Source organism: Malurus melanocephalus, unplaced genomic scaffold, assembly GCF_030028575.1.
Source record: "Malurus melanocephalus ecotype Western Australia unplaced genomic scaffold, MMel_1.1 scaffold_601, whole genome shotgun sequence".
Lineage (NCBI taxonomy): Eukaryota > Metazoa > Chordata > Aves > Passeriformes > Maluridae > Malurus > Malurus melanocephalus.
Window position 1 is genome coordinate 268119 of NW_026623833.1, and position 21458 is coordinate 289576.

At 54.4% G+C, this 21458-nt stretch overlaps 2 protein-coding genes across 2 annotated transcripts in view; both read right to left on the reverse strand.

Annotated features, from left to right (window-relative positions):
* The window catches only part of LMX1A (LIM homeobox transcription factor 1 alpha), a 39784-nt gene extending 28087 nt beyond the window's left edge, over positions 1-11697 (reverse strand). The window contains exons 1-3 of the mRNA XM_057383004.1: positions 11455-11697; positions 11097-11211; positions 10318-10504 (exon numbers count right to left, since the gene is read on the reverse strand). Coding sequence (XP_057238987.1) covers positions 10318-10504; positions 11097-11172 — 263 coding nt within the window. The 5' untranslated portion in view covers positions 11173-11211; positions 11455-11697. The remainder of the gene's footprint in view (positions 1-10317; positions 10505-11096; positions 11212-11454) is intronic.
* Positions 11698-17693: 5996 nt separating this feature from the next.
* Positions 17694-21458, reverse strand: part of LOC130583558 (retinoic acid receptor RXR-gamma-like) — a 34748-nt gene continuing 30983 nt past the window's right edge. The window contains exons 6-10 of the mRNA XM_057383005.1: positions 20950-21079; positions 20137-20269; positions 19340-19431; positions 18925-19030; positions 17694-18228 (exon numbers count right to left, since the gene is read on the reverse strand). Of these exons, the coding sequence (XP_057238988.1) occupies positions 18081-18228; positions 18925-19030; positions 19340-19431; positions 20137-20269; positions 20950-21079 (609 nt within the window). The 3' untranslated portion in view covers positions 17694-18080. The remainder of the gene's footprint in view (positions 18229-18924; positions 19031-19339; positions 19432-20136; positions 20270-20949; positions 21080-21458) is intronic.

Genomic DNA, 21458 nt, shown 5'->3' on the forward strand with positions numbered 1-21458 from the left:
ACAAAGGATAAAAAAGCCTGTAATTATTTCTCTGCCAAGGRCTTGTCAGTTTGAAAATCCCCGCTCTTGAACCACTAATCCTTATGGAAAAAAAAATGCAGCTTCGGCAAGATGCGTCGTTGGTTGACTTTTGCTGCACTTTTCCAGCGCAGGGGAACTGAAGGGAAAAAGTGTAGATTTGGGTGTCATTTCATCAACACCTTCCACCCACAACGTGCCTGACATACGTGCTTGGCTGACAAAGGAGACCTGCAAAGCAACACCCCGAGGTGAGGCTGCTCTGCCTGGGAATGGTGTTCTGCAGGCATCAGCCCGGGGAGGGAAGGATCACGGCTGATGCTTGGAGACAGAAGTGCCAAAACAGGCAAAAATAAATCAGTTCAAGGTGGGGGTATACTTACTGCAAAAGCCAAGGATTCAGGGAGTTCCTGGGATGTTTTGTTATGTGGTTGGAAATAGCATAAAGGCATTATTGGCAGGGAAACTGCACTTCCTCTGGAGGATGGGGATGGGCCATCCCAGCAGAGCTGGGATTTGGGAGTGGATTTGGGTTTCTGGTTTAGCAGCCAGATTCATCRCTGCACGTCCTCCTGCCAGGATAAGGATGGGTGACACCGGGGCCTCTAAACCTCGCTGGCCATGGAGGAACAGAGCAATGCCATGGAGCTTTTTGTRYCCATCCCAACAATCCTGCYCAGCCTGGAGCATCTCCCACRGGAGCGAGRGACTCCAGGTCCTGCTGCATCCCTGCACCCACCCACCTGCACTGCCTGGGTTTGGGGCTRCACAGCAGAGCACCCATCTCACAGGCTTTGGCACAGCAGAGGACAGATACCTTTGTCCCTGTCATGGGCAGCTTTCCCACCACTGAGGATAAACATCTTGCCTGGAACTGCATTCACCACACAGGGCCATCCTCACCCATCTCTGATGTCTCTTTTCATCACTTTCCCCTCACAGCAGCACCTCCCATCAACGTGGGGTTCCACGTCCTTGAGCTAATGTGTGCAGGAAGCTTCTCCTACTTTCTGGTTAAACCTCCTTCCTACATCCACAGCTGAAACGAGCTCAGACTCAAGAAACCAACCTACAAGAATTTAAGCTTCATTAAACTTTTAAGCCAGTCCGCTGAGGTTGCTSTCTCAGCCTCTCGTAATTACGGGCAGGGAGGGAAGGAGCAGCATCCACYTGAGCAGGCACCAAGAAGACTCAAACACTTAATGATTTCCTAACCCAGCTCCCACAGCCACAGCRCTGTTTAAAAGGATCTGTTTAAAAGGATCACTCCCATGAGCTGCTGGGCAGTGAAGATGCCAAGATGTAAATAATTCAGGATTTCAATTCCCCATCACCAACTCAGCTGGTCACCCCTTTGGCACAGGTGAGGCTCCAAAAACAAGAGCCTGAGCCATCCCACCACTCCAGAGCCCACAGGCACCCAAGCCAAGAGGATGCTGGGTTCAAGGACATTGTTCAGGTGAACAATATCTCGTTCTCCCTGCAGCCAAGATCTGGAATTCAGCATCTCCACGGGGCAATTCAGACCTTGGCTTGGCTGAATCCTGTGTGAGCCTCTTCCTCCCCTTCAGCCCTCGCAGGAGCCTCCAGAAAGTGGCCCTTAAGGGCAAAGGGGGGTGTCATCCCCTCCTCAGCACCCAGTACATGGTGAGGGGTCACACCTGACACACAGAGCACAGTTGACATTCCCTCCTCTCCTGTTGACTCTCCAAGACCAGAAATAGAAAAGATGCGTATTGTAGGGCAGTTCCAACCCAGGCTCAGCAGAGAAACCACTGGGCAGGAGTTTTGGGGTTGTGTCCCAACAAATGCCCACCTCCACTAGCAGCACCCATGAATTTATTAATCTAAATCACTCCCTTGGAGACCACGGCAAACGTGTGTCATTTCCCTCCTCCCATTCAGATAAATCACTGCAGGGGTTAACAACCCTTTTCACAGCTAAGATGCTGTTTTCCAGAATTAAAGACTTCACWGGGCCAGCAAATTCCAAGCAGAAATTTTGCCAACAAAAGCATCCCAATGATTTTACGATGGCAAGGATTGGAGGCATGAAACGACAAAACTGACTCTTTCAAATAAAAAAAGCAGCTGCTGCTGCAAACTGCCTTAGGTCTTTTAACCTGTTTCTCTCCCCTTTCCAAATTTTTTTCCAGCCAAAAGCTTCCCTGAGCTTTCAAYAGCGAAGAGAAAATTCCCACCTTCCTCTTCCTGCTTAGCCACCTCGGGTGATGCTATGCAGCGAAAAATCAACTTATAGCATGGCCCCAGGCAGGAAGGAAGGAGTCCTTGGACACASAGGCTCCAGGTTGATCCAAGGAGCTCTGAAGCACAACATCAGAGGCGAGGACACACCTCCCAAAGAGATCAATTGCCTACAAACAATGGATTCTCCAGGAATCGCCCTTGCCTCTTATGCTTTTAAGACCCCACTTTGCTCCCTTGCGGGGCAGGGAGCCTTGCCCAGAGGGATTTCAGGGGCTCTCCACCCCACTGAGATGGTGGTTGTCATTCCAGAGGAGCAGGGAGGGGGATTTTGCACGCTGGCGGCGGGGGCGGAGGACAATGGGCCGAGGAGCGATGGTCCCGTGAAAAGGGATTTGTTCCGCTGTCAAGGACGGCCTTAGGAAATGAAGCCCACGAGGGAAGCAGAGGGGTAGGGAGAGAGAGAGAGACAATGTAAGGACAGCAGTGATGGTGAGACAGCTGGGAAGGATCAGTGCTGAGCCCTGACTGCTCGCAAAGCGCAGGAACCGGCCAGGGAAGCGTCCCGCAGCATCCTCTGCCCTCCCTGGCATCTGCTCTGAGGAAGAGCAGGATGTCTCCATGCAGGGAGAACCACTCCTCTGCACCCTGTGGCAAGGAAAAGCATCACTGCCTGCTGGGATGTGCTGGGATACAGAGGAGAGGGGTTCTCCTACTCATTTGAGCCTTCTCCTATCACTCTGTACCTTAATCATGCCCTCCTGGGAGGAGCTGGTGCCCTTCAACACAAACCCCGGCTGTCCTTTGGCCAAAGGTGGAAAACACAAAGGTGAGCGTGATGCAACAATCAGGCAAATCTAGAGAGAGACAGAGAATTCATACCCAGCATTCAAACTCGCCCAGCAAAAATGCTCTAAGCACTTATGAGGGTGAAAAATGCAATTTTTTAGCTAGATTTGTATTTCCAGCTCAGTTTTATGGGTGACAGAGCCAAGTCTCAGCTCTTTCTCTTGCAGGTAGCCATGGTCCATCACACATACATCTTCCACAATACARAAGACCTGACCCCAAAAAATAAGATCATATTCATGGGTACAGGAAACACTCCACTGAAAACAGGTAGGAGTTTTCAGTGAAACAGGAGAAACAGGAGAAAATAAATTATTTGCACTGAACATGACATGATTTCACCCCTGTACACAGAAACTTGCATGTCACCTTCCTGAAAGCTCCAACCTTTGTGGGAGAAACTCACATTTTCACAYAGCCAGCCACAAAATGCAGGACACCTGAAGGAAGTGGACTTTGGTTAGGAAGACTCCAGCAAAACAGATAAGCAAGAAAACAGAATCACCAGACAGGGAACCCTGAAAATAAACCAAAATAAACGGAGCTGGGTGCCATTAGCCCAGCGCTGTGCCCCAACACAGCACCTCTCAGCCTGCCCCATGCCTTTTGCAAAAGCTTTGGCATCTGGCTGTCCGTAAATATTTGGGGTGGGAAGCCAGGAATTACAGAACCCCTCTCCTGGGCAACCAAGGTTTGACCATCTTAAAAAAAAACCCTACAAAGACAAACACCAAACCTCAAACAGAGCTGAGACGAGATGCCTGCCGGTTTCGCAGAGACACGCGAGACAACTCGGGCACATCCTTTGCCCCGAGGGCCGACAACCCCAGGAGAAGATAACCAGGGACCAGCTGGATTCCTTCTGCCAGGAGGCAGGAATTCCATCCAGGATAAAAGTATTGAGGAACAAAACCACGGGTTGTCACAGGGTTTGCCATGACAGAGAGCGCCGCTAGTCCCCCTCACCTCTCCCCTTCTGAAATCTCAAACAGATGCACAGAAATTTAAATTTCTCACGAAAACACGTTTAGGGGGAGCAAAAAAAAAAAAAAAAGTTGGATCAACCCCAATATTTCCCCCTAGTAAAATCCAAATATTTTCTCTCTGCTTTAAATATCTTCCTCACTCCTGCTAGGCCGGAGTGCTTGATTGAACAGCAGGCAGAGGCACAGTCCTGCAGCCCAGGCCCCATCCCTGCTTCGTGTTTGCACGAGCCAGAGACAAGACAGAGCACAAAGCAACAAAAAACATCTTGAGAAGAAAAATACCCGGGACACTTCTCATTSCCACCTCCCTCACCTCAGCTGCAGCCTCCTCTTCCTCACACATGCACCGAGTGCTGAGTGCCCCCTTGGCTGCACACTGTGGGGTTCACYAGAAGTGGGGATTGTGAATCCAGATCCAAACCTCTGTGTTTACCCCCTCCTCAGCCAGAAGCAGGATCTGCACCCTTGTGAGCAGGAGACCAGACCCCCAAAATCCCCTTTCTCCCGCTCCAAGGTAGCTTTGGGGTTCCCCGCGCCACACCCTGCATGCAGCACCAGAATCAGAAACTGCTGTGGGTTTGGGAATGTTTGGGAGTGGGTTTGGGAGGCCACCCCACTGTTGCCAGCAGTGATCAGCCCCCCAGCAGCACACGCGGCCCCGGCAAATCCTGCCCGCACGCTGGGCAGCCACAGCACAGCTCACACCCAGGCCACCATCCGCTCCAAAATCAGCTGGGGGCGGCCACGCCAGCAGGTTCAGAGCCTGCTGGAAGGCTCCCCCAGGAAGCCCCGAGCAAGAAACCAAACYGTGGGCTCTCTGAAATCCCCAGCACGGCAAATCCCTGCCTGCGCCTGGCGGCTGCGAGCAGGTGAAGAACCGRCGAGGCGAGGGCTGGCGAGCCGGGGCAGGAGAGGACCCCAGCTGTCTCTCCAGCTGGTGGAGACAAAATTCTCATCAAAACGAAACAAACCCCTCTTTCTTCCCCAGCCGATTTCTTTTCGGCGCCTTCATCAGTACTGCAAAATTCTGAAGCAATTCCCACAGCTTTAGGAGCCCCRTCTGATCAGAGAGCACCAGCTCATAGGGCGGGGAAAGAAAGAAGAAAACAAACCATAGCATGTCCAAAATAAGGTGGCAGAAACCATGAAGAGTCCCAAGGATGCTCAGGTCGTGCATCTGATGGGACTGACTTGTCAATGAGCRGAACAGGTGACCCCAAAGCCACCCTGTCCCCACCACGGAGGGAGAGGTGACGAGTTTATTCGACTGCTTTGCTCCCAATCTGCCAACATCACTCCCTTCCAGGCCTTTCTATGGAACGTTAATTGTAAGATAAATCTAACTAAGGGCAGAGAGAAGGGGCAGGGCGCCAAATCTCTTCTCTGCTCCCTCTGGAAAGGGGGAGCCCCGCGAGTGAGAGGACAGGGCTTGGTGGAGATGGAGGCAAGGCCTGTTTTGCTTGCCTGGCATTTCCAGTTTGGATCCCATAGCGTGGATCTCCATAATGCCCCTCTCCCTGCATCCCACCACTTCCCTGCCATCCCATCCCCACCGCCCCAACAAGGTGACTTAATAAAAATAAATAATTAATAAAAATAAAAAAACAAAGGAGCGGCACCCGGTCCCAGCCCAAGTGTACCAAAAACAGCATCCCTGGTAGGGATGAGGCCAGATTTGCCTGTCCCACAGCTACACTCATCCCACCCATCCCCAGGAGTTGTGGGTGAGGGCAGAGAGGTGCTTGCTGCAGGAGATSAGGTGCTAGTGGGCATGGAGAGCAGGCAGGGAACGTGGGAAGATTGAGGGAAGGGACAAGAGAGACCACCACAAGGGACGTGGTGCCACAGAGCTGGCATGTGCCGTGCCACCCCATCCAGGCCAGCCTGACTGCCCCCACTGCCTGGCCAGCTGCAGAAACCCAAGTTAGCCAAGTCCTCTCCATAGGATGCCCTACAAGAGGACGTGCTGCACTGAACCTGGGCTGACCCATAGCTCTCTGGAGGAATAGTTCCCTCCCATCAGCCACAGAAAGCACAAAAAGCCCGCTTCTCCAAATGAGAGAAGGCAAAGGACTGCASACCACCAGGACAAATCCACCAGACCACAGAAACTCTCCAGCTGGTGGGACCAGGCTGTGCTCAAGTGTCCAGYASCACCTTCMTTTGATCCATTTGGGATTGTWCCCCTYCCAGCCCTTCYRGGCYRGRGGAGCAGCGYTGGGGCTGGCAGCTAATTGCACAATCACATTCATTACCCACRTCAGGCAAGACCAACAGCCATCACACTCCAAACCTCTTCCCCCTCTCTCCTCGACGGCGGCAGCTGCCAGAGGAGGCTCCAGTGGGCAAGAGGAGGCTGAGCTGCCCCGAGCCCACAGATCCATCCACGGCCTGGCATGGGAACTCAGGCTCATCCCTGAATGATGCACACTGGTTCTCCCTGTTTTACAGGTGTTTCAAAAGCACTGGGYGTGATTTCCAAACCCAACATTGATGAGTTCCTTTGCACGCGTGCTCCTTTGTGTGCACACTGGTACGGCAAAAGGATTTTTATTTTTCTTCTTTGCAACCAGATGGAACTTCACCTTTTAACTCACGGAGGAGGAGAATGGAGTCACCCATTCAATCCCACGACCCTGGGGTTTTGGAGGCCGGCAAGGAGAGCTCTGCGAGGATGGCACAGAAGCTGGCAGCAGCACAGAGCCATCACACCGTGCAAAGACAGGGCGAGCATCACACAACTGCCTGTCTCGGCCGGGGAGAGCCCRGCTCGGGGGCTGCAGCCGCCCCTCCGCTGCCGGCGCCCACATGCCAGGCCTGCTCCGAGATGTGCTGGCCATCTGCTCCTGCCAGCCGGGGCTGGGGCCGGGGCTCTGCGCCGTGGCTGGGGACGTGCCAAGCCGTCCCGCCGTCGCCACGCTCCCCAGCTGCGCCCCCCGTCATGACCGCACCGCTGTCAGCGCCGTGTCCGGCCCCCAGAACCTGCGCTGGGGATCTTGCCGTGCCTCCAGGTCTGCCCTACGGCCCTGCTTGGCCCATGCAAACCTACTGTGAAGCACTGCTAGGCAAGAGGGGGCTCAACAATTCCCGTCCCCACACAGATTTTAACGCTCAACAGAAGCCCTACTCTTCCCATGGTTTCCAGCACTCTTCACCATTTACAGCCAGGTATGGTGCTGCCCCCCCCAAATCTGCCATCACAAAATCTGCCGACCCCCTGAGCACCGCCACAGGGGCCCCACAGCCGAGCCACATCCCCTGGGCCACTTTGCAATCGGGGAGCCAGCCAGGGCGAAGACTGAACCTTGTCATAGTTGAGACTTATCAGGTTTGGACAAGCGCCGGGGGCTGCCGCGGGATTCGGGATGTTCTGTAACGAACGTCCTCTGCTCCAAATAGACGCCATCCCAGGGGCACGGGCTTGAGCCATCCCTCTCCTGGAGTCCTCCCTGTCAGCACTGGGGAAAGAAACTGCCCCAAGAGTGACCCCCCACTACCTGAGTCCCCAGACAGCATCGTTATCTGAACTGCCCAAGGGTCCTGAGCCGTGGCACCCCRAAGAGATGCCCAGACCTGACCTGGYATCCTYGGTCTTTAAYCCATCCCTTTSCAAGYCCTCTCCCAAGTTCTTCCTCTTTATAAAAGACAAAGGAATGTAAAACATGTGTTTTAACAAATTATTGCTCGATTTCTAGAGTCCAGCGAGTCAGATGCTCGCTTAAATCCGCCTGTAACACTTTCCATGGGTGTATTTATAACTAAAGGCATAACTCTGCTGTCATTAACCCTCGGCGGCCTTGTTACGAACGGAGCTCAAACAGAGAGTGCAGAGACGYGTCGGAAAACTCTGCACCTACTCATCCCTGGGAAAACACCCCAGCACTCACATCTGGAAGAGAAATCCCTTCTTTCAATTTAAAAAAAATAAAAAACCAAAACCAAGCACAGCCCCACAACACTGTGACAGCAGCAGGTCGGATCCCGACCACTTCCCTGACACCCGCAGCTCTCCCACCCGGCGAGCTCCGCGCTGCCGACGGAGAGGCCTCCGGAGCCCGGGAGCCGCCAGGAGGAGCGGCCGCTTTCCACCRCAAGGAGTGTCAGTCACTTGTGATAATTAACCAGCTCGAGATAATGAGCTCAGCCTGAGAGCTCTTGCTCCSCGTGTTTCGCTCTCAAATCCCTGCTACCGGCATCGGCACCGCAGCCAAGGCGGGCACAACGCTCCCGCACCCAGGAAAATGTTCTGCCCAAAGACAGGACAGGCATTTGGGAGAAGAAATAGGGATTTTTGTTGAATGAAGAGCGTGATATAAAGCTCGGCAGAGCCCAGAGGGAACAGTTCTTTGGGACTCTGCTCTGCATCCTCACCATCACCAGGTAAGGAATCGCACCACCGGCACAGCAGAATCCTGCCGGGGRATGAAAGGAGAAGGGWCACACACCCACARCYCCGYRCTGAAATAATTAATATTAAATTCARGGGGACAATAATAYGATGGCAARATGCAGGAGGGGAAGAGGCCAGCTGTGACTCAGAGCTAAAACCATCACACCTCGGGGAAACCTCCCGTCGCAGAGCCTGCTCCCYGGCTCAGGCAAAAGTCACCAGCCCAAACACAACCGGGAAAAAAAAAAAAAAATCCAGGATAAATAGCGCTACCACTGGGCCCTAAGAAAAATTTGTGACATTTTTTCCCTGCAATCATCCTTGTTCCATCCCAACAGTGAGATAGATGGGCACAGCAARAAGCCATCGGCAGCACCGATTTCTGTCGTGGCCAACAGATATCAGAGAAGGGTCTCAGGCTGGTGCCACTTCAAGAGCTCGCAAGCTGCAGTCAAGAGTAAAATCCACATGTAYTGCAAGTTGGAAAGGCATTTCTGGGCAAAATTCACCCCGATTTCCCCTTGATGCTCCAAATGGAAACATCRATTAAAGCAGAAAATGAGAATAAATTGCATTGGAAATGTACGGGAACGAGTAGCCAAATTTCTACAAACAAGCAGCGCACCCAATTTCGGCAAATTTTTGCCTACAAAAACCCACCCCGTAGCRCAGCTCTCTCCTTCCCACTCTCACGGCAGCTAATTCTTCCGCTCTTTCGTAAACATTTGAAAACAAGGTCACGCGCACAAATTCTGCTTTCAATTTGCCTTGTATCCATAGTGATTAAACTCAGAMCCACAATACGGGATTTAAAGGAGGAAAAAAACCAAAAWACCCCAAAAGCCCGACTTTAAAAAGGCCTGGAGCTGGGCTAGCCCCCGGCACGCTCTCCAGTTCGCCAAAGGCCAGGGACGGGAGCATCAACAGTGATACTGTTTTCTCCTGCAACAGTGACAGGAGAATTAAATCTCGGGGCTCCCACAGCCGTGCTATCGCCATAGCGAGGGATCCRGCCCCCCACCTACACCCTCCTCAAGAAACAACCAGCCCGGAGGCAACAAAAATATAACAGCTCCAAAACTCGGCCAGGGCGTGGGGTCCAGAAAGGACAGCAAGAGCAGGATGAGCAGGAAAAAACGAAAGCAGCTGCAGGAGAGGAAAGACTCAGCAGCTTTCTCCCCATTCCCACTGGAATGGCTTTTCTTTTAAAAGAGAAAGATAATTTTATCATTGTCTTTCCCCCCAGCCTCACATTTTGTCAAAGGGGAAGCGTCAGGACTGGGAGCTTTAACCACCTACATTCAAATTTCTTCACCATCACAGACCCGGGTGGAGGCAAAGTCTCTGTGTGACAGTCAACACTCCAAATTCAGCGGGGCCTTCCCGAGTGCCTCAGTTTCCCCACCAACCGGGGGGACCAATAGCATTGCCCTGCCTGTGAGGATATTAGGAAAATAGTCTTGTCCAGAATCCCAGGTCAGGGAGGATATAACTTTCCTCCTGCAGATGCTCCATAGGAAAATAAAGCCAGAGGAGACGGAAAAATGCTTGGCCCCGTCCCTGCACAGACCTGGGGGTACCGTGGTTCTCCCAGGCTCCCAACAAAACATCCTCAATTCCCAAGGCACGACCCGAGCACAACGAAACACCTCTAAAAAGGGGAGAACCGGGGTGCAACGAGGCTGCGGGAGAGAAGCACAACTCGCCGCGCAGCACAGCAAGGGCTGGCACCTCCTGGGACACACAGGGCAGGGGTAGTGCGAGCAGCAGCGGGACACCCGTCCCCACGAGCTTTCGAAGGGCACTGGGGCTCTGTGGGCGGCGAGGACAGAGCCAGGGGGGCTCCCCGAGGGGCAAAGCGACACTTACTTCTCATAGTCCAGCTTGCAGTAGAGCTTCTTGTCGCGGTAGAAGCAGGTCGTCTGCAGGGGCTCCTTGCAGGACGCGCACTGGACGCACTGCTCGTGCCACAGGCTGTCGTTCAGGCGCAGCAAGAACCGGTCCAAAATCACTCGCTGACACCCTTCGCACACCGACTTAGGGGTCGCGGCTCTGCCTGCGGGGAAGGAGCCGGGGGCTGGGGTGGGCGGAGGGGAAGGCGGCCGGGGAGACGGGCCGGGCGAGGGACGGACGGAGGGACCCGCGGTTCTCGCTTCCCCCGCACAGGCTCGTGGGTCGCGGGGGGACGGGGGTGTGCGGGGAGCTGCTGCGGGATCCAGGAGGGACCTGTGCCTTAGGGCAGCTCCGAAGGGGGCACATCGCCCCCAATTTCGTTCCTCTTGGAAAGGCGGCAACGGAGCCGCAGCTCRGGGAGAGGGGCGGCTGTTTGAAACCGATATTAAAACGAAGATAAAAAGAAAAAATGAATTATTTATTGTTCGATACGAAGGAAAGCCCTTCGTTATAAGGGGGGGTTAGGGGGACACACAATTTGATGCAATCTCGATACGAACTGGGAGCAGGGGAGGCGGGCGCCGGGGGCACTCCCCGGGCGAAGGCAGCGGCGCCGGGCAGGGCTGCGTGCAGGGACGAGCCGGGGAAAGCTGGCCCCCGGCCTCCCGAACCTCCCAAGCCCATCGGCCGGGCCCGCCCGGCCGTGCCCCGCCCTGTGGGCTCCCCAGGAGGGCGAGCGGGGTGCCTCGACTTACCCAGCAAGGAGGAGAAGGGGGTCGCGGGGTCCAGGGCGCTCTGCAAACTCTCCTCCATCTTCAGCCCGTCCAGCATGGTGGGGAGCCGGGCCGGGAGAGGGGCCGCGCCGCCCGCCTGCCAACACAGCCCGGACACACCGCGCTCAGCCCGGCCCCGCCGCCCCCGGCTGCCCGCCCGCTCCCTCCCAACGGGAGAACCCCTCGGGCCCCCGTTAGAGGCTGCACAACCTTCACCCCAGCCGGGCTCGCAGCAGGCCCCCAGYCCCAGGGCGCCGACGTGCGGGGGCGACCGGCCCCGGTCCCCGCGGCCGCGGACGGGAGGATGCGGGGCTGCCGTCGGCGGGGCTCGGCCGCTTACCTGGGGCGGCCCGGGCGGTGCCTTCCTGCGAGGAGCCGGCGGGAGAGGCGTCCACAGCCACCGCTCCTGGGGGGTCTTGCGGCGGCTCCTGCCTCYCCGGCTGTCCCGTCCCCCCCCGCCTCCCCGCCGCCGGCGCTCCCCGGGGTGCGGAGCGAACCGCGGCTCCCTGGACGGCTCCAGAGAGGAGCGCACCAACCTGCGGGGAAGCGCCCGTCCGACTGGTGCCAAGGCACATTTCCTGGAGCTGATACCTCCCTGCCCGACCCCCACCCCCTGCCCTCCCCTCTCCACCCCACTCGAAATAAGTTTCCTCCCCGCTCTCCTGCCTGGCTGCAGGCACCGGCCCCGCCACGCCTCGAGGGGCCGGCGGCCCTTCCCGGCTCCGGGATGCACGGCCCGGCCTCGCCGTCCCGGCTCCGCTCCGCTCCCTGCCTTTTTTCCCTTCTTTTCTTAGAAAGCCAAAAAGAAAAAAAAAAAAAAAAAAAAAAAAAAAAAAAAAAAAGTAAAGGGTGGTGCCCCACCACAGCGTCTCTCCCAGTAACGAAACCGGCTGGAAATCAATTCCCCCTTCCAGGAGGAGCCCAGGCCGGGAGTTTTTGGAGACAGCCGGTCCCATGGCCGGGGCGGTCCCCGGCGGGGATGCGCTCCCCCGCGCTGTGCATCGCCCCGGGCGCCTCGCTCCCGCTGCTCCGGAGTGTTCAAGGAAAATGAGAGCTGGGAGGAGGGAAACAGAAAAAGAAGTAACAACAAAAATAATCCCAAAACCAAAGCCGGAGAGCTGCCCCGGAGGGCTTGTCGCCTGTGATCCCTGGCGCCGTGCGGGKCTCGGTCCGCTCCGGGCGCCCGTTCCGTGGGGCCGCAGGGGAAGGCGGCCCCGGGGAAGCRAAGCTCCGGCTCCGCCAAACCGCATCGGTTTCGGGGAGGGGAAACCCGCGGAACAACGATCCCGCCCGGCCGAGGAAGATGAAACTTGGAGCCTTCCAGCAGCCCCGGCGCTTTGCCGTCCTGCCCGGCTCTCCCTTCCCTCCTGCTTGGGGGGTTCGCTGTTTTGCGGGGAGTTTCCCGGACCGCAGGTCGGAGCGGTCCGCAGTGGGGCTGGGGCCGCCTACCTGCCGCTGCAGCAGCAGCCTGGACAGGGGGCTGCGGCTTCCCCGGCACGGAGGAGGGCTGGGTCCCCCGTCTCCGGCCGGCGAGCGGGGAAACGGCCGCAGAGCTGCGAGGGACCCGCTATAGGATCGTGGAGGATGGGAGGCTTTTAGGGGCCTCACCTCCCGTGTTCACCGCTGACCTTGGCACCAGGGGCAGAAGCGCTCCCAGCCTCTCGGTGGGGCATCCTCGTCACCGAGTGCTCCCCACACCCACATGACGTGGGTGATGCAGGCAGCGAGGTCGGGCCATCTGGGAATTGGTAGGAAGCAGAGAGGCCACAGGTTAGCACGGGCAGCTCAGCACCCTGTGAAAATCCCGAGGGAAGGAAAGCACGGTCCTGGGACAGCCCGATTGTATCGCGCAATAACTGCAGGATACAATAACAGCTCCCCCGGAGCTCGGGCGTGAAAGCTCTGGTACCATCACACGGGTCAGTGTGAAACAGCTCTGAGCACTCACATCCCGGAAGGCTGAGCTGCAGCACGGAGGCACTGGGCTCTGACACCTTCGTCTTTGGCTCTGCTGAAGGTGCCCGCGCAGCTCCAGCCAAGTGTCTGAGTAGCCAGATCCGCTGTAGCCACCTTGCCAAGGCACCAGCCCAGCAAGGACTGCCCAGCAAGGACTCCAAGCACCGCGCACTGTTCTCCCTGCCCGTGCAAACCAGCGCTGCCTTCCCATCCCATCCATCCTCCCCACAGGGCTGGGCAGGGCAGGCTCCCCTCACACAGCCAGGGGGTGGCAGCCTCATGGAGTGGGAATACCATCCACGGGCACCGCTAAAAACTGTGTCCCTGTGCAGGACACTTTACTGACAGACCCAGAGCACCCGCCCGATTTGCTCTGCTCAGAGATGCTGGAGCAGCTGGGAGGGAAGTCGTTCCTTCCTGGATGTTGCCACCCCATAGTGGTCCTCCTCTTCTCCATACAGGAGGGTCAGGAGACTGCCTTACCTCACAGCTCTCGTGCATAATTCCCAGGATTGGGATTTGTTTGAAAATAGGATCAGGTTTGAGGGCTGGGTCGAGTGTGTAACACCGAGGAGGCTGCAGCAGGGTGTTGCTGCTCGTGATTTATGCTGTCACCAGCCCCCACATGGGTCAGAGGTACTGGAGCACCCCTGGCCTCTGCAAAGGATGATCACGAGYTGAACCAGTAAAATATGCAAGAAATACACTCCAAACCCCCTCACTTCCCAAGCACACCTTTACCACGGGCAAAACATGGGGTAAGTGTTTCAAGCAGCTCACCGTATYCTCTGAGCACCATTTCCCTGATTACTTCACCCAGGGCTGAACCAGGTRCAGAAGCCCACACCATCAGCACCTGAAGGGAATTAAACCAGAGAAGAAGCAGGTCTAGGCTTTCTCCTCCTAGCTGTGGAGTCTGCAGGCAGCCAGGTGTTGCAAAAACCGGGCGGTGTCGGAGAACTGCAATTAAGCAGGAGCTGCCAACCGAATTAACAAGGCCACCACGTTGGCAGAGGGGCTGCACATCTTCCCCAGCCGTCTCCCCGCTGGGGCTGCCCAGCTGTCACGTTTTGTGCAGGTCCCCACCGCTCACTGCTGGAAGGGGATCAGCAGCACTCGGCTCCCAGATCCCTCCTCCAGCATCACCTTAACTCTGCCCAGCCAAGCAGATGCAGACACCCCGGAGCAGGCAGGGCTGGCCCCAGAAGCAGGGAAGAAGATGGCTGTGAGCCACCTCCCCGGGCACAGGAGTCACTGGGCCAGCATCATCAAGGTGCCTCTAATGCCTCAARCCAACATGACCCAGAAGACAAAGCCCTGCCCAGCGCCACAGAGATCCCTCGACACCACTGACCCCTGCAAGGACCACACCTCCCTCTCCTTCTGCCACCCTCCCAGCCCTTCAGAGGCATCAGCTGCTGCACAGCCAGCTGGGCTGGCCAGCCTGGCACAGAGGCAAGCCAGAGACCAGCCCACAGCCACAGTGCTGTCAAACAGCCCCGGGGTGGTAAAATCCCCTCATTTTTACCACTGAAATCCCCTAAAGCAAGCCTGTCTCAAGCAGAGTTAATGGCACAGAGGGCATGGGGAGAGAAGAGAGATACAGATTAGCAGCCACTGGCCTCGCTTGGGTGCAGGTTGGTCTTTGTGCACTCATGCTGAAAACACCTGGAGATTTATCAGGGCTTCTCTACCATGCTTTCCATCACCATGTACCTTGCCATGAATAAAAGCCATYGTCCCCCAAAAGAGGATACCCTGCTTTGCACAGCTATCATCAGTTCTGGGGAGCGCCATGTGCATCCTCTTCCTCTTCCTCCCAGTGCCCGCTGGTGCTCCAAAAGGCACAGAGTCAGCACAGCGTCCCCAGGCTCCCAGAAAAGGGCTGGGATGGACATAGAGGGGATGAGCAGAGACATCAGGCAGCAAAGAGAACATCCCAGGGGAGATCAGTGATGGTGAAGGCAGTCCAGGGGCCCAGTCCAGACAAGACATCCTTGAGGAAAGGCCAGTGTTGGTGGYTCTCAGTTAGAGTCACACCACTGGTTTCTGAAAGTCATGTCAGGTCTACAGAACCCCTAAATCCATCAGGGAGCCCAGAGTCAGACTGAACATATACCAGCTTAAACTTTTATAATTTGAGATTTTTTTTCTATTCTCAATCCAGAATTGCTGTTGTTGGACTCAGTAGAAACTGAAGCAGCTGCTACAGAACCCAGAACTCCTTTATTTTTTGAAGCCCTCCATAATGAGCAGCTTAGAATTGATAAAGGCTTTGGCACATTTGTGGCCTCTACACCAGAACAAAGGTTGTCCATGGTGGAGGAGGACCTGCTGCTGACTCGGGAAGCTCATGAGATGTTGTGCAGGATGGTAAAGAGAAAACAGCCTTGCACCAGTCATCCCAGAATTTGGGCAATTTATTAAACCCAGAGTCAAGGAAAAATTGTCTGAGCTTAATCTGTGGCTCTGAGGGGTTTCAGGGGGTGACCAATGACTAGGTGAAATTTTCTTTGGCGTATTCATGATCSTGATTTCTATTATTTTATGAAAATTAGGGTTTTGCAGGGCTGAAGACTGGGGAAGATCCAGCTATGCCAAGCTGCTGCTCTTCTGCAGCAGCTCACAGAAGGATAATCACACCAGTGGGTTCTTACTGACTGCAATGGGATTTGTTCCTCGGGGTGTCCAGAGACTCACTCCTACACTTTGCAAGGCTTGGGGGAAGCACAGCTCTTGGACAACACCCCTGCATAGAGTTCTACAACATGAATGAGGAATCTGAGGGTTAGGACCAAATCCAGGAGATTACATCAACCCTCAGGCCCCCAGTGACTGCTGAGAGAGCTGGGTTGCTCCATGACTTGTTTCCTCTGCACAGGACATTTGTCTGYTAGCAGCACTTTCAGATGAGCGAGTAGTGTCTTATTCACAGAAGCCACACTGAGTGTCATGGTCTCTTTGCCCAACCAGACACAGGGTGGGGGATTGTGTGGTGGGGTGTGTGCTAAGCACACAATTTTTTCCAAAACCTCAGAAATCATCAGGAGAAACAGGACAAAGCCCTGCTCGAGCTGCAGCCTGGAGACCCTGTGGCCCAAGCCCTGAGACCCAGACTGCTGATAGTGAAGGTGTCCAGCAAAACGACCACAAAATGACCACAAATGGTCACCTTGAGACTTCCTGCCCAGCCTTGGTTATCACATCCCACCACTTCCAATATCAAAATATCACAGGCAGTGATTGTCCACAGACATGGGACTGAGATCAGCATCAAACAGAAAAGAAACCCAACCCAGCCAGCTGGGGACCAGCTCTTAGAAGTTTGCATTTCTTACAGAAGCCTGAGCAGCCCAGGCTGGAGGTGATCTCTCCGCTCACCTAACCAGCAATGTGGTGTGGTCCCATCCCAGCACAGCCTCAACTGTGAGCTCCAGCAACAGCTTCACAATGAGYAGGTTGTGTGTTTTCTGCCTTTAAACACTTCTCTTCTCATGGAAAATTACTTTTCAGTTAAAAACCTCTCCTTGACCAGTGCTTTTCACCTTTTTTTTGAAACTCTCCCTGTTTTTTTCTCAGGGGGAAAAGAAAAAAATGAAAGCGCTTTCATAATTTTGGGGTTTTCCCTCTTTTTTTGCTGTCCTTTTAAATTCTCTTTCCCCCTTCTTGCAGTGAAATACTGGAGAATGAATCATGTCCCCGTGTGGGATCTTCAACAAAACGTTTCATTTTTATCCTTCTTCCTTTCCCGTTGTCATCCTCCTCTCCCTCGAACCTCCCCGAGCCGGCAGCGCCGCAATCTGTCACGCGGCCAGACGAAGCGCGGCTGCATCTCACCCCACTGTCTGCTGAGAGGGTCAGGAGGGGCAGATCACTTAACACTACACCTGTTTTATGAATAATAATACAGACAGTTTCGCTGGGTTCCTGGGAGGACATTTTCCCACCAGGATAAGCGCCGCATATTGAACAAATTAATGTCTTTAACTCGTTTGACTCTGGTTAGCTCGGATGCGATGGGGAGCTCTGTTGCAGCAGGGGAAGGACCAGGCAGGCCTTGGAGGATGGTTCCTTAGAGTGTCTTTTATTTCTTTCCTGCAGGTTTCGCTCAGGGAAGTGTGAGATTATAAATTCGGGGTTGATGAACCTGTTTCCAGAGCAAAAATACGGAGGGAAAAAAAAAAAACGACAGGAACCATGAAGCTTCAGGAAAATGAAAGTTATCCATGAGCACACAAGCTCTGGGTCACCCCAAAATACTCCGGATGGACCAAAATGAAACACTTTGGTTCTTTCATCAGTGGCTAGACTAGCTCAGAAAAGAAAAGAAAACAAACAAAAGAAAAAATCAAAAAACAAAACAAAAAAAAACAACCAACCAAAAAAATCCCCAAACTTTTAAAATTACTTTAAAACTATATAGATTTCAAAGAGTCCAAGAGTTTCTTTTTGAAATGGCAGAATAAAATGCTTTAATTCCAAGCAGCAAGCTTCTCTAGGACTTTCYTTAGCAGGAACAAGAAGAAGCAATACCTGTCCTCCTTGGCCAGAGGACTGTGTCCATCAGCACGAGCAGCAATATCCCAAATGAATTCCTGCCCTGGTTTGGGCTGCCCAGGAATCTCAGGAGGGACCCTCAGCCCCATCCCAAGCTGGACCTGTGACCGCAGCAAAAGGGGACACTGCTCTGGCCAGATCCAATCAGCAACACACTCATATTATTTTATTTGTTTTGTTGACTTTTATTGAGAATGAAAAAATAATTTAAAGCAATTATCTGTACAGGGGGGGCAGGGGGATGGTTAGCTGGGCAGAGGATCTGTGACCCCCCCAGACAGGCCAGGGAGGGTTAGAGGGGGTGATTTACAGCTGTACAAAACCACGACAATCCCACCGAGGAGGGGTGGAGGGCGGAGGACATCTCTGGAGCTCTCACASGCTCAGAGCAGAGGGGCAGGAGGCTGTGCAGGGGCACGGGGGTCAGGGGCTGGCCAGAGAGGGGCCAGGCCCTCAAGTGACCTGCAGGGGTGTCTCCAGCATCTCCATGAGGAAGGTGTCGATGGGGGTGTCTCCAATGAGCTTGAAGAAGAAGAGGTGCTCCAGGCACTTCAGCCCGATGGACCGCAGCGCCGGCAGACGCAGCAGGAGCTTGGCAAACCTGGGAGAGAGCAGGGTCAGAGGCACRAGGGAGGCACTGGCTGCCCTCTCTCACCTATTTCTAACTCTGCACCAGACCAAATTCTCCCAAAAAAAATGCTTTGGGACATTCTCAGACTTAGGTTCCCCAAAGCTTTCAAGACAATTATTTGTCGCCTCATGCGGGGGAATACGTGTCTTTCCAAAACAGAATGTGGCATCTTTGAAACTTTWAAAAAAAAAGGAAAATAAAAGAAAAAACAAACAAAAGAAGATACATCCAGATCCTCCCTCCAAGTTTTGAACATCCTARTATCTCACAGACTTATATCTTCACAGTGCCACTTAAATCTGTCTTCAAAAATCCCCACGCTCTGAGAGGGTGTGCAGCCYCTCAGCTGCCAGTCATGCCTCCCGTTTTGGGGCGCAGGTGGAAGGGGGTGCAGCCGGCAGCYCGTTCCGTGTTCCCCCTGCTCACAGCCCGCTCGCAGCGTCGGTGGTGACCGTCAAAACCAAAAACCAGCGGGGGATGCTGCGGGCGCACCGCTCGGCGGGGACAGACCCGGCTACCGGCACTGCGAGAGCTCGGCCAGCAGAGGGTAGGATTGCATCGGAAAGCGAGAAAATCCCGTCTGGCCGGCACCCTAAAAGCTCGGGATTTGGGCACAGACATCCCTTTGCAGGGTGCGTATCGTGCTGCCTTGTCGGGGACACTCACCGCCCTGGCTGCTCGGGGTACTTCTGCTTCGTGTAGGCTTCCAGCGTGGCATAGACCTTCTCCCGCAGCGATTCCACTTCCGAGGGGCTGGAYAAACCCTTGGCATCTGCACGTGGGAGAAAATGCAGGTGGGGMAGAATTCTCTGCCCAGGGGATCTTTCTGCTGCCAGCAGAGTGACCGTGTGCATGGGCAGGGGAGGACTCACACTCTGTAATGTGTACCAGGGACTGGGACAAATCCTGTTCTAATGGATTTGTTGGAATGAGATGATCCCCAAGTTCCCCTCCAACCAAACCATTCTAGGATTCTATGAAATCTCTCTGCAGCCCCGATGCTCACTGCCACAGCCCTGTGATCTGCTGTGGCCCAGGGGCAGTGTTTGTCACCTGGGACTGTCCCCAGGCTCAGACTCACCTGGGTTAAACAAGACAATGGCTCGCAGGCACCCCAGCTCCGACTTGTCCATCTGCATGTCCTTCATTTTTGACACCAGCTCTGTCAAAACCCTGCATGTGRGGGAACATGGGCGAGCAGATAATCAGAGACCAATTTTTCCACTGAAAAGCACCTGGGACAGGCACTGGGAATAGCTGCAATTCMTCTCTTCAGGAAGAGGAATCTCTGAGGCACAGCAATGCCCCACGCCACTGTTCTACATGTGCACCGGCAGCATCCAGGGATCTGAGCATCAGATTTGCTCCTGTTCTCTGCTCAGCATGCAGCACTCACAATTTGCACTCGCTTGAGGAAAACCACACGGGTTTTCTCTGCTTTTTACTGTGCAGAGCAAAACGTGGGCGCTGTCCTTACAATGTGCCAATTTTGTGTCCTGCCAGGCAGGGAGCTGGCATGGCAGGGACAATATGTGTGTAGTTGTTACAGAAGTAAGCTGGGGTTTAAGGCTTTGCCATCTAAAGCTCTGGGTGATCAATATTAAGCCTAGATACAGCCACAGCAAACTCTTGAGAGAAGAGCATCCCTCTCCCTGCACACCCAACCAAAAGATCTGCTTCTGCAGCTGCAAACCTCTTCCCAATATGCTTTTGCCCCATTCTTGTTTTTTAAGTCAGTCAAACACACCCTGCTCATTCTGAGCTACTTCTGCCCCAAATCACAGTGGGTTTGCTCTATTTCCATGCTTGCTGTTCAGAGGGGAAGGCAGGGCCAGCCTGGCCACCATCACTGGGGGATGACAGCAATGGGCCACTTACCTGTCAAAGATGGAGCCCACCCCGGCACTGTGGGCACTGCTGCGGTGCACGTGCAGCCCCGTGGCCAGCAGGATCCCATCCTGGACCGACACGGAGCGATGGGAGAAAGAGGCAATGAGCAGCTCGTTCCAGCCTGCAGGCAGAAGAGCGCAGGACACGTGAGGAGTTCAGCCAAAAATCAGAGCTGGTTTCTCCCTGCTGGCTTTAGGCAAAGCTCAGAGGAGAGWTGGGACCCCAGGTACACTGCAGGGGGAGGCCAGTCCCTTGGAAGTATTTGGGAAATGCTCTCAGGCATGGRGTGTGGTTCTTGGGGCTGTTCTGGGCAGAACCAGGAGCTGGACTTGGAAAGAACCCACAAGGATCATCAAACTCAGGATATTCTAGGAGTCTATGATCCTGACCAGCAGCAAGCAAGGAGCAGAAATTGGCTCAAAGGGGAAAAAAAATTAAAAAAAGAAGGAAAATTCACTGTTTTCGTTCTAAAAACATATCCCTAGCAACAGCAACCCCTTTACATCATTTTGCACATTGTTTGCCCCACACATATAGGATCTGCAGTTACAAGAACTGCATCAACCAGGAACATTTATTCACTCTCCCCCAGCCCTCTGTCTCTGCATRAAGAGGGGTAAAAATCACAGATTCCACTGCCCCATCCACAACCTTCACCGTGCCTCAGAACAGGTTTGGGCTGTGCAACAGCAGGAATGGATCAGCTCAGGATTTCACATTCACCATGCAGCCTGGCTGGCTCAGCACACAGCCCAGGGAAGGGACAGGRGTCACAGGAGCTGGCCCAGGTGGGGACACTACCTGCACGGAGGAGAATGACTTGGTCTTCCAGCGTCAGGTCAGAGAAGTGRGGGATGCGCTTGGCCCACTCGACGAGAGTGAAGAGCTGCTTGTCAGCTGCGTGGCAGATGTTTGTGACAGGGTCATTTGTCTAATTRGGAGGGATATCAAAAGGAAAAGAGCAGAGGAAAAAAAAAGGAGAATTTGTCAACAAAAAAGCTTTGATAATCGCTGTCTGCACTGCACACAGTAACGAGCTAATGATACCCATGTTTCAAGTGCTCAAACTGCCAGTAATCCCAGCTGGGTGCTGTCGGGAAGAGCAGGTATTTCTTGCCACTGTCCCTTCCACAGCCAGCCAACTCAACTGTCCTGCTCCCCAGGGCATACCTAAAAGCCAGGAAGCAGCCCCAGAATGGGCACAAGCAGCAGTTTTATCCAAACCAGTAAAAGCCATAAAAGTCACTGGGGCACACATGAAGTGTCCAGGGCTATGCACAGGGCTCAGACTCTCCAGCATCTATTTCCCT